This window comes from Hyperolius riggenbachi, chromosome 3 (genome assembly GCF_040937935.1).
Source record: "Hyperolius riggenbachi isolate aHypRig1 chromosome 3, aHypRig1.pri, whole genome shotgun sequence".
NCBI lineage: Eukaryota > Metazoa > Chordata > Amphibia > Anura > Hyperoliidae > Hyperolius > Hyperolius riggenbachi.
In genome coordinates this window covers 138843615-138856295 of record NC_090648.1, presented here as the reverse complement: position 1 = coordinate 138856295, position 12681 = coordinate 138843615, and the positions used below count along the sequence as shown (strand labels likewise).

Here is a 12681-nt window from a genome sequence, read left to right as displayed (position 1 = left end):
CTTAAGGACCAGAGACTTTTTTTCCCATTCAGACCACTGCAGCTTTAACGGTTTATTGCTCGTTCATACAACCTACTATCTAAATGAATTTTACCTCCTTTTCTTGTTTCTAATACAGCTTTCTTTTGGTGCTATTTGATTGCTGCTGCGAGTTTTAGTTTTTATTATATTCATCAAAAAAGACCTGAATTTTGTCAAAAAAAAATGATTTTTTTTTTACTTTGTGACAATTTGTCAAAGTAAAATTTCTGTATACATTTTTGTCCAAATTTATTGTGCTACATGTCTGATAAAAAAACCCATTCAGTGCATATTTATTGGTTTGGGTAAAAGTTATAGCGTTAAACTATGGTGCCAAAAGTGAATTTTCCCATTTTGAAGCCTCCCTGACTTTTCTGAGCACCTGTCAGGTTTCATGAGGTGCTAAAATTCCAGGATAGTATAAATACACCACAAATGACCCCATTTTGGAAAGAAGACATCCCAAAGTATTCACTGAGAGGCATGGCGAGTTCATAGATTTTATTTTTTTGTCACAAGTTAGCGGAAAATGACACCGAGACAAAAAAAAAAAAAAAAAAGTTTCAATTTCTGCTAACTTGTGACAAAAAAAAAAAAAAAGGAAATCTGCCACGGACTCACCATGCCCCTCTCTGAATACCTTGAAGTGTCTACTTTCCAAAATGGGGTCATTTGTGGGGTGTTTACGGTCTTCGCATTTTGGGAGGTGCTAAATTGTAAGCACCCCTCTAAAGCCTAAAGGTGCTCATTGGACTTTGGGCCCCTTAACGGAGTTAGGGTGCAGAAAAGTGCCACACGTGGTATCGCTGTACTCAGGAGAAGTAGTATAATGTGTTTTGGGGTGTATTTTTACACATACCCATGCTGGGTGGGAGAAATATCTCTGTAAATGACAATGTATTTTTTTATTTATTTATTTATTTATTTTTTTACACACAATTGTCCATTTACAGAGATATTTCTCCCACTCAGCATGGGTATGTGTAAAAATACACCCCAAAACACATTATACTACTACTCCTGAGTACAGCGATACCACGTGTGGCACTTTTCTGCACCCTAACTCCGTTAAGGGGCCCAAAGTTCAATGAGTACCTCACGGTTTAGGGCCCCTAAAATGCCATTTTGCTAAGAGCCACTTTACTGTAAATGCATTTTAACAGGAAGAATAAGAAAAAAATGGAAAAAATTCATTATTTCTCAGTTTTCAGCCATTATAGTTTTAAAATAATACATGCCTCCATAATTAAAACTCACGTATTGTATTTGCCCATATGCCCCGGGTATTTCACCGTTAAAATTATGTCCCTATCACAATGTATGGCGACAATATTTTATTTGGAAATAAAGGTGCATTTTTTCCGTTTTGCGTCCATCACTGTTTAGAAGCCCATAATTTATTAAATCATATTGATATACTCCTTTGACATGCATATTTAAAAAGTTCAGACCCTTAGGTAACTATTTATGTTTTTGTTTTGTTTTTATTATTGTAATTTTTTTTTTTTTTTTTTTTATTTAAACTTGTATGTGGGTATTTTTTGGTGTGGGAGGTAAACAGGGTTTTTTTAATATATTTATATGTTTAATTTGAAATTTTTTTTTTTACAGGTGTAATTTGCTATTTGGCCACAAGATGGCCAGGATCAAAAAGTCCTGGGAGCAATCGATCTCGCTCCCAGGCAGAAGAAAGGAGCCCAGAGCTCAGAAAAGCCGCAGCATCTGAAGAGACGCTGTCGGCTTTTCTCCGGGGGGGGGGGTCCGATCAGCGAAAGGGATTTATAATCCCTTTCACTGATCGGTAATCTAGCGGCCAGCAGCACACGGGGGGGGCCCGCGGGAGCGCGCGCGACCCGCGGGAGTGCGCGCAGCCCAACTGGACGAGAAATCTCGTCCAGTTGGGCTTAAGTGGTTAATAAATGTGGAGAACTACGGTACCATTTTTAGCATAGAGTTGTTTGAGTCATCAGATAACGGTCATCATATTGGCAAAAAAAAAAAAACGTCCATTGATGTTCCCAATTGAATGCAAATGATTCTTACAATGATCAGTTCACAACAACTTTGCCGATTGGAAAAATGGTCTTTATGATTGGTTATGATGAGTAGGAAGTACAGATTGTTTCATTGATGGTGAAATAATCAATGTATTACAAGATTCTATTGTTACTGTATGTGATCGCATTTATCTAATACTCAAATGATTATTTGCTACAAATTAAAGTGGCCATCTTAAGATATACAAAGCATTGCTACCACAATCAGACGAGGAATTAAAGGACAGCTGAACAAAGGTACTGTATATAGAGGCCACCACATTTATTTCCTATTAATAATACTAGTTGCCTGGCAGTCCAGCTGATCTCTTTGGCTGCAGTAGTGTGTGAAACACACACACACACACACACACACACACACACACACACACACACACACCTGAAACAAGAATGCAGCTAATCAAGTCAGAGCATCTGATTTGCATGCTTCTATGGCTTAAAGTATTAGAGGCAGAGGATCAGCAGGACATCCAGGCAACTGGTATTGTTTAGAAGGAAATAAATATGGAAGCCTCCATATCCCTTTTAGTTCAGGTTTCCTTTAAAACCAACAGTTTTAGAAAGAAGAGGCACCCTTTAAACGACTCCTTTTGGATAAAAGAACAAATTCAGACTTGATCCAAGGCAAAATGTTTATTACACAGTAATAACCCACTCCAATATTTGCAGAGTAGGCGTCCATGTTTATGAGGTTTTAGAATTCCTGTAAAACTGCCATCAATTTCTGTAGTCTGTTAACATGATTTTCTAGTCCGGAGACCTCAGACGCAGTAAAACGGCACAGAAACAAGATTTAACACACCTTGGAGGGACGATCAGTAATATTCCAGGGCCCCTCCACAGAAGTTAGTCGCAAAATGAAGCAAATTAAAGGGAACCTAAACTGAGAGCGATATGGATGTTTCCTTTTAAACAATACCAGTTGCCTGGCAGTCCTGCTGATCTCTGTGGCTGCAGTAGTGGCTGAATCACAGACCTGAAACAAGCATGCAGCTAATCCAGTCTGACTTCAGTCAGAGCACTTGATCTCCATGCTTGTTCGGGGGTTGTGGCTGATAGCATTAGAGGCACTGAATCAGCATTAGAGGCACAGAATCAGCAGTAGTTTTTCTATTTATTCATCTCAGATTTACTTTAAAGAAAAATATTTCTTTGTTACAGCTTACAGATCTCCTGCAGTACTTCTGCCATCTACTTCCTGCTTTCGCAGAAGCAGAGAAAGGGTTAACATCCTGTGTTTACATATTAGCCGTGTCTGCTGAACTTCTGTGCTGAGAGTTCAAATTTCACTTGTGATTACTTGAAGATTAGGTTATATAGAAGCAGAAATTTCTGCGCCATGTCTCACCTGATCAGAGTCTTCTTTGGATATCTTCACATTTTCAGGTTCAGTCTTCAAACGAGTCAGCTGAACAACAGGGTGCCTCCTTACACTGCTTTCCTCTAACGGCAAGCATGCCTTCTTACGTGGAGTACCTTCCAAGTGTTGCTTTTGCTTCAGCAAGCGTTTATGCTGGTAACCCTTCTTACTGGGAGTGGAGGGCATATCATCCACTTTCTTGGTGGCTGTAGTAGAACTTGGTGTGACTTCCTATTACAGAAAACAGAGACAGACATAAGATATAACACAGGGCTCATTTTCAAAATGGTTGCTTGTCTTGGAGCTCAAAATGTGGAGAGAGATACAAAGGCTGCCATCTTTATTCCCTATTCAAATACCATTCCAACATAGAACGAGGCAGAATTCAGGTATGCAAATGACACTGCTTTGGTCATCAATCTATCATGCAACTGTCACTGGTAACTAATTACTGCTCATAAAAGTCTTGCATGGAAGAGAACTACTCTTCAATGCAGGGAATAGAAAAAGACGGTTGGTGCTGGTCTACATTAGTGGACCCAGCAGAAAACTTCATAGGGAAATTCAGCTATCAAGATTGGGTGGAGTGGACGGCACCCTCTCTAACTACAAGGTTTCCAATAGGTTGCAGTAAACCATGACCACACTATTCGGCCAATCACAATAGTTTGTGATGCTAGAGGTATAGTTATTTGAAAACTGTTCCCCATTGGTAGGTTTCCTGTTACCCTAAAGCAGACTAGTGCCAAAAGGTCAAATAGAACAATGGAATTTAGCTAAGACCATAAAAAGATTTAACAAGTTCTTGTAAAACAAAACTGTGGGATTCTAGGGAAGAACTATTTAGGAGTTGGATGATCAATGCAATAGTATATCTCATCAGTTTATTTTCAGTTCAGCAAGAAGTTTTGAATCAGGATGATACCATTTTCAGTTCAGGATTGCTTAAAAAAAAAAAATGGATAAAAATTTATCTTACTAGCTGCCATTTGTTTGTTTTTGTTTTTTTTTTTTAAGAGGAAATGGCATACGAGAGGAATCGGCGCAGGAGACTTGGGAGCAGGATACAGCCTGTATGGCTTATCCTGCACAAATTCCCATCGATGTTAAATACTATTCCCCCTCCAGGCCGCCATTGATGGTAGGGAATTAAATAATTTGGCTTCCAGCAATTGCTGGAGGCCGAATTATAGTGTTTTATAAGTAACTTCAGCTCCGAAAGTACTAATAAAAGGGACATTGCCACAAAATATGATAAAGAGTACCTATCTTCCCACAATTCCTCCAACAATTAGGCGAATTATTTGGTGCAAATTTGGATACAATTAAAGGAGTAACATACCATCTTAATAAAATTTTATGAAATGTTTCCCAATGTGTTATACACTTAGAAAAACGAGAAATATGTAAAGAGGCTTGCTTAATATGAAGGATTGTTATTTTAGTTTGCATTTCTATTGACCACTGGTTAGTGTAACATTGGAGTTGATGTTCATTCCCCTTTATGGCAAGAAATAGTACATTTTATTTTAGAAAACATTTGGGAAGATTTCCAACTAACTCCTCAGTTGGCTCTGTTACATATAGGCATAGATGAAATTCCACTGAATTACAGGCTTGAAATTTCTCAGGTGATCTGTGCCACCAGACATCGAATAGTGTGTGAGTGGAAATCAAGTGACTCCCCATCCCTTTCCCAAGTTATTTCCTTATATAACTTAAATCTATCCATGGAGAATAGATTAAGAAAGAACGCATAATATATGCCATAATTTTAAGAGAGGCATCTATGCTAATCCATAATATAATGCTTCTTATTATAATACATTTAATAGCTTTATTCTGACCCACCAGTAAATAAGATTGAGGGACTAGAACCTACTTTGATTGTTTTTACTTTTATGTTAATACTGTTGTATTTTCATATTGTGTTAGTTTACCTTGACATGTTATTTCTATTGTGCATATTTCAAGGGAGTTTGAATGTTAAAATATGCGTATGTTATTTAAAAATTTAGCAGATGTCAATGTTGCTCAATTTATTGTTGTATAATTATTTTCTGCTAATAAAAATTTGAAAGTAAAAAAAAAAAAAAAAAGTAACTTCAGCTCCGTCTTCTGACGGCGCTGGTTAGTCACTGCTGCACCCAAGTCTCCTGCTCTGGAATGGCAGTGTTCGGAGGAAATGGCCCAGGTTATAGAAATTTTTTAGCAATCTATACATATAAAGTGTGTGTGTGTGTGTGTGTGTGTGTGTGTGTGTGTGTGTGTGTGTGTGTGTGTGTGTGTGTGTGTGTGTGTGTGTGTGTGTGTGTGTGTGTGTGTGTGTGTGTGTGTGTGTGTGTGTGTGTGTGTGTGTGTGTGTGTGTGTGTGTGTGTGTGTGTGTGTGTGTGTGTGTGTGTGTGTGTGTGTGTGTGTGTCCAATTTGAATGAAACTTGGTACACAGATCCCTTACCACCTGTGATATGTTCTGGGGGGGTCTCGCGGCCCCCCTGCACACCTGGGCGGAGCAACAAACAGCAAATCAGATTTTCCCCATTCATGCCAATGGAAAACATGTAAAAGGCTGCCATTCTCACAGTAATCAAGCCAGAGTCCCCACACTTGGCACAGGTGGTCACTTGGTGTCCGAGGTTACAAATCCAGGAAAAGTGGGCGGAGCATAAAACAGCCAATCAAATTTCAGCCATTCATTTTAAATGGGAAAATATACATTGCAGCCATTCTTACACTGTTAATCGCAGGGTTCTCAAACTTGACACAGTTGGTCATTGGGTGAATGCGATTAAGATTCAAGCCTACAACAGCCAATACAAATTCACCATTGATTTTCAATGGGAATATTTAAACTGCTGCTGTTCTTACACTGTTAATGGCAGAGACTTCAAACTTGCTACAGTAGTCATTGGGTGACTGGGGTCCTAATTCACTAAACATTCAGGGCCACATACAGCCAATCAGATTTCCTTGGTGGATAAACTGCTTCCATTCACACATTTTTGATGCCAGGAACCTGAAAGCTCACACACTTGGCCATTGAGTGACTGTGTGTCAAGGTTACAAAAAGTGGGCGGAGCCAAAAAACAACTTTTACTGGAAAAATATAAACTGCAGCCATTCTTACATCGTTAATGGCAGGGTTCTCAAACTTTGCACAGTTGGTCATTGGGTGACTGAGATTAAGATTTTGGAAGGTGGGTGGAGCCTACAAAAGCCAATAAAAATTCACCTTTTGATTTTCAAAGGGAATATTTAAGCTGCCACCATTCTCTTACACTGTTATTAGCAGATGCCTCAAACCTGGTACAGTTGGTCACTGGGTGACTAGGGCCCAAACTCAGAAAGGGGGCGGAGCCACAAACAGCCAATAAGATTTATTTATTTTTAAATGGGAATATACAAAGTATTGATACCAACGGCCCCAAAGCTGATAAACTTGATAATTGAGTGACTGCATGTCAAGGTTAGAAACAGTGGGCGCTGCCGACAACTACATTTTTAACCTCTTGACGACCAGCTAACACCGATCGGCGTAAACTGTCGTCTGCGGGTTACCATGGAAACGGCCGCTCGATCGAGCGGCCTTTCCATGTCAGTTTACGGAGGGTGTCTCCGTGAACAGCCGGAGAGCCGCCGATCGCCGACAAAATGTAAACACGCGGGGAAGAAATCCCCGCTGTTTACATCATACGGCGCTGCTGCGCAGCAGCGCCGTAGGGCAGATCGGCGATCCCCGGCCTCTGATTGGCCGGGGATCGCCGGCATCTGACAGGCGGAAGCCTATCCTTCAATGCGCAGGACGGAACTCCGTCCTGCGCATTACGGAGAGAGGGAGGTAAGGAGGCAGAGGGCGGAAATGGCTGCGGAGGAGGGCTTTGAGGAGCCCCCCCCCCCCCCCCCCGCAAAACGCAGATGGCCGGCGGCGATCAGACCCCCCCCGACAGGACATCCCCCCTAGTGGGGAAAAAAGGGGGGGGGGGGTAGTCTGATCGCCCTGGCATAATACTGATCTGTGCTGGCGGCTGGAGAGCCCACGCAGCACAGATCAGACAATTCACCCCTGGTCGGCAAGTGGTTAAAGGGAACCAGAGAGGAACATTAAAAAAAAAAAAAAAAAAAAAAGGAAGAAAAAAAGCTTTTATTCATACCTGGGGCTTCTTCCAGCCCCATACGCCTGGATCGCTCACACGCCGCCATCCTCAGCTTCCTGGATCGGCGGTACCGGGTCCCATCACTTCCAGCGGACGCGGTCAATTGTCCGCATCACAGGGGCACCCTCCATACCCGTACGCATGCGGCTGCGCAGTAAGCAGCCTCACGCGTACGTATATGGAGGGAGCCCCGTGTGATGCGGACAATTGGCCGCGTCTGCCGGCCAACTGGCGGCCATGACGGGACCCAGTAACGGCGGATCCAGGCAGCAAAGGACGGCGGCGTGGGAGCGATCCGTGCGTATGGGGCTGGAGGAAGCCCCAGGTATGTATAGAATCTTTTTCCTGGGGCCTCTGGTTCCCTTTAACATGGCAGGGTTCCCAAACTTTACACAATTGGCCACTGGGTGACTGGGATGAATATTCAAAAATGTGGATGGAGCCTACAACAGCCAATCAAAATGTACCTATTGATTTTCAAGGGGAATATTCACATTGCTACCATCTTACACTGTTAATGGCAAAGGCCTCAAACCTGATACAGTCAGTCATTGGGTGACTGGGGTCCAAATTCAATAAAGGGGTGGAGCCACAGCCAATCAGATTTGTTAGATTGACTTCAGCCATTCTGTTATTGGCAGGGTTCTCAAACATCACACAGTTGGCCACTGGGTGACTGGGACTAATATTCAGTAAAGTGGGTGGAGCCCTAAAGCAGCCAATCAAAATTCACCTTTTGATTTTCAAGGGGAATATTGAAACTGCAGCCATTCTTACACTTAATGGCAGAGGCCTTAAACCTGCTACAGGCGGGTCGTTAAAGATGAGCTGTTAGGTATAAGGTCTCAGAGAAAATAAACACATATATCAGTAGCTAAATATAGGCTGTACTTACATTACATATGCATTTCACTGTCCACGTTTGGATTTCACAGAATTTTTATATAGTATATGCAGAGAATGATGCTCCTGACAGCTCATGGCAGGTTCCATGTTTGTCTGTCTCCTATGAAGCCAAATGTGTCGTCATGTCCTCTCTGCTTCCTGATCACAGAAAAGCTTGTACTGAATAACACTAGTGTGCAGTGAATATTAATTAGCCATGTGGCTAGGAACAATAGCGGACTCCTGCAGTGTACTCTGCCGGGAGATTTATCAGTGCTGTGCGCTGGACTGAGTTACATGCTATTGTTACTTGACCCTGTAACTTCTCATTAGCAGCCGAGGGGAGAGCCCCAGAATGCTTTGCAGTATGGTATGCGGCTTGCGTCTTCTTAAGAATAACAGCTTTGCTGATAAGCACACATCAAATGTAAGAGATTTTTATCTTCACTAATGCCTTTTTGGCTTCCTTCTAAACTGTTTAACACAGGAGAATAGAAGTTTAAATTAGCTTTTGTAGCCTGACAGTTACTCTTTAAGTGTCTGGGGTTCAAATTCAGTAAAGGGGCGGAGCCAAAAAACAGCCAGATTTCTTTGCGGGATAAACTGCTTCCATTAGCACAACTTTGATGCCAGGAACCCAAAAGCTCACAAACTTGGTCATTGTGTAGTGACTGTGTTCCAGCTTACAAAAAGTGGGTGGAGTTAAAAACAGATTTTTCTGGGAAATTCTAAACTGCAGCCCTTCTTCACTGTTAATGGCAGAGTTCTAAAACTTAGCATAGCTGGTTACTGGGTGACTGGGATTAATATTCAGGAAGTAGGTGGAGCCTATAATAGCCAATCAAAATTCACATGTTGATTTTCAAGTGGAATATTTAAATTGCTGCCATTTTTATACTGTTAATAGCAGATGCCTCAAACCTGCTACAGTTGGTCATTGGGTGACTGGGGTTCAAATGCTGGAGAGGGGGTGAAGCCACAAACAGCCAATCTGATTTGTTTAATTTCTATGGGAATATACAAATTATTGATGCCAAGCACCCCAAAGCTCACAAACTTGGTCATTGAGTGTTTGTGCGTTAGGGTAACAAAGTGGGCGGAGCCAACACCAGTCAAATACATACACGGGCAATGCCGGGTCATCAGTGGGTGTAGACAAATACAAATTTCACGGAGAAAATGTAAACTGCAGCCATTCTTACACTGTTAATGGCAGGGTTTTTAAACTTTGCACAGTTGGTCACTGGGTGACTGGTATTAACCACTTTACCCCCGCGCGTACGTATTTCTCCGCCCCTTTTTCCATCCTTTAAAAACCAGGGACGGAGAAACACGTACTTTCCGCGTTCCGACGCTGTCCGCGCTCCCGCTCGTAAACACGCCGCCCGCCGCTAGTAAAACCGCCGCCGCCCCGCTCGCCCGGAGATCAATGAACGGAAAATCCATTCCGTTCGTTGATCTAAGCCCCACAATGACCCGCTGCTCTCCTATGGGCAGCGCGATCATTGTGAGAAGAAACTCACGTGTCCAGCCTCCTTATTCTTCCTCCAAGCTTCCGGAAGGAGGCTTGGAGGTCGCAATAAAGCAAAAAGTTACTGTGGCCATCTTGTGCCAAATAGTAAACTACACCCTACACATTTTTCACATACAAATAAATGACTTTTACACACAAAATTAACTCATTACCTCCCACACTCCCCATTTTTTTTTTTTTGTAATTAAAAAAAAATTCAAAAATTTACAATTAAAAAAAATACATAATTAGTTACCTTAGGGACTGAACTTTTTAAATATTTAAGTCAAGAGGGTATAACACTGTTACTTTATAAACTATGGGCTTGTAATTAGGGATGGACGCAAAACTGAAAAAAATGCACCTTTATTTCCAAATGAAATATTGGCGCCAAACATTGTGATAGGGGACATAATTTAAACGGTTTTATAACCGGGACAAAAGGGCACATAAATTTCATGGGTTTTAATTACAGTAGCATGCATTATTTAAAAACTATAATGGCCGAAAACTGAAAAATAATTTTTTTTTCCCCACATTTTTCCTATTTTCCCATTAAACACATTTAGAAAAAAATAATTCTTGGCATAATGTCCCACCTAAAGAAAGCCTAATTGGTGGCGGAAAAAACAAGATATAGTTCATTTCATTGCGATAAGTAATGATAAAGTTATAGACGAATGAATGGAAGGAGCGCTGAAAGGTGAAAATTGCTCTGGTGGTCAGGGGGTAAAACCCCTCAGTGGTGAAGTGGTTAATATTCAGAAAAGTGGGTGGAGCCTACAAAAGTGAATGAAACTTCACCTATTGCTTTTCAAGGGGAATATTTAATTGCTACCATTCTTGCACTGTTAATGGCACAGGCCTCAAACCTGGCACAGTTGGTTATTGGGTGACTGGGGTTCAAATTTAGAAAAGGGTGTGGTGCCACCAACAGCCAATCAGATTTTATCATTTCCATGCAAATTATTGATACCAAAGACCGCAAAGCTCACAAACTTGGTCAGTGAGTAATTGTGTGGTAGGTTAGAAAAAAGTATGCAAAACCAACACCAGCCAAATACATACCCGGGCAACGCCGGGTAATCAGCTAGTATACAATATAAAGCAAATATGCAAAAAATGAATGTCTGATTACAAGATCAGAAGGCACACAACATAAGAAACTACCATACACAAGAGTACTATTCTTACATAAAGGGATAGCCAGACAAGCCAGGACATGTTCAAGGGGGGGGGGGGGGGGGGGAGGAGAAAACGTAACATATAAAACATAGAAATAAAAACAGAGCTTAAAATAGCAAAACAGTTTTGTAATAACTTGTAAAGTTTTAGTTATGTACAAGAGTTCCAATAATGTACTGTGATAGGTTTTATGACTGCACAAAATTTGTAAAATACTGCATGATATAATAATGCACCTTCTGCTTTGCAAATAAAACTGAAGGCAAGTAAGAAAAATAAAATAAAAAAAAGGGTACTGTACATTTCACCCAGGCCACTCTCTGGCTGAAAGATAGAAAGACAAACTAATACTTGTAGTTCCATCACAGCTGAATAGTGACTGTAAAGGTTGCTATACATCTGGCAATTTGACTGTAAAATCAACCATTCAATGCAATCATTCTATTGAATAAAGAGAGAATAGCGTGTGTTCCAGTATGCCTGATCAATTAAAAGTTGCCAATATCAAGTCGAATCAACCAACCTAGTTGATCGAGTAGAATGGAAGATATCACAGGAATCAGCTACTGATATTCTATAAACACTGAATCGATTTTTGCATTTAGAGCACGGAGGCACAAACATCTGTCAGATCGATTATTGAAAGGGAATCAGAATCTCATAGGCTCTGGCTTGTAGTGTGGGGGCCACTAGTCGATCGACCTTCAATCAACCACACTGAAATAGACTGCCATAAAGTCGATCACTTGATGGATTCCATCAAAACCACTAGATGTATGGCTACAGTAAAGGGAATCAGAGATGATCTAAAGAAAAGATTCTATCTGGGGCTTCCTCCAGCCCCATATGCACGGATCGCTCCCACGCCGCCATCCACCGTTGCCCGCAACTACGAGAACCGGCTCCCGTCACTGACATCATCGGAGCCAGGCTAAGCAGAAGTGTGCTCTCTACGTATCTCTCCAGCGGCTGCTACAGAGATACGCAAAGAGCGCACTTCTACGCTAGACTGGCTCCAACTGACGGCAGAGCAGGAAGCCGGTTCTCGTAGTTGCGGGCAGCAATGGATGGCGGTGTGGGAACAATCCGTGGGGCTGGAGGAACCCCAGGTATGCATAAAAGCTTTTCTTTAGATCATCTCTGGTTCTCTTTAAGCAGGCACAAAAACAAGGATTTCCAGGGACGCAATGCCACAGATGCCTTAGCAGGGGTCCCCAACTACCAGTCGGCAGCCCACTGGTGGTCCGTGGGCCATTTGTGGACTAGCCTCTTGCCCCCACCTCCCCCTCGTGGTCGCCGCTTGTGTTACCTTGGCTGGCGCCGCTTCCTCTCTGCCTCCATGCGTGTTAGTGTTATGATGAGGCAGATAGCAGGAGAGCGGCTTCCTGTAGCGGCGATGTGTATCGCCATTACCAGGGCAACTGCTCTCTTGCTTCCTGCATCATCACAGCAGCCGTGGGGCGCAGTGCTGTAAAGCACACTAACACGCATGGAGGCAGAGAGGGAG

General features: G+C 42.0%; 1 protein-coding gene across 3 annotated transcripts in view; it reads right to left on the bottom strand.

Moving 5' to 3' along the window:
- WDR76 (WD repeat domain 76) overlaps positions 1-12681 on the bottom strand; it is a 59201-nt gene that overhangs the window by 45535 nt on the left and 985 nt on the right. For 2 of the 3 annotated variants that reach the window (XM_068274972.1, XM_068274974.1), the window contains exon 2: positions 3427-3669. In XM_068274972.1, coding sequence (XP_068131073.1) covers positions 3427-3669 — 243 coding nt within the window. Of the gene's footprint in view, positions 1-3426; positions 3670-6305; positions 6403-12681 lie in introns of those variants that run through there. The other variant, XM_068274973.1, reaches the window with a different exon arrangement.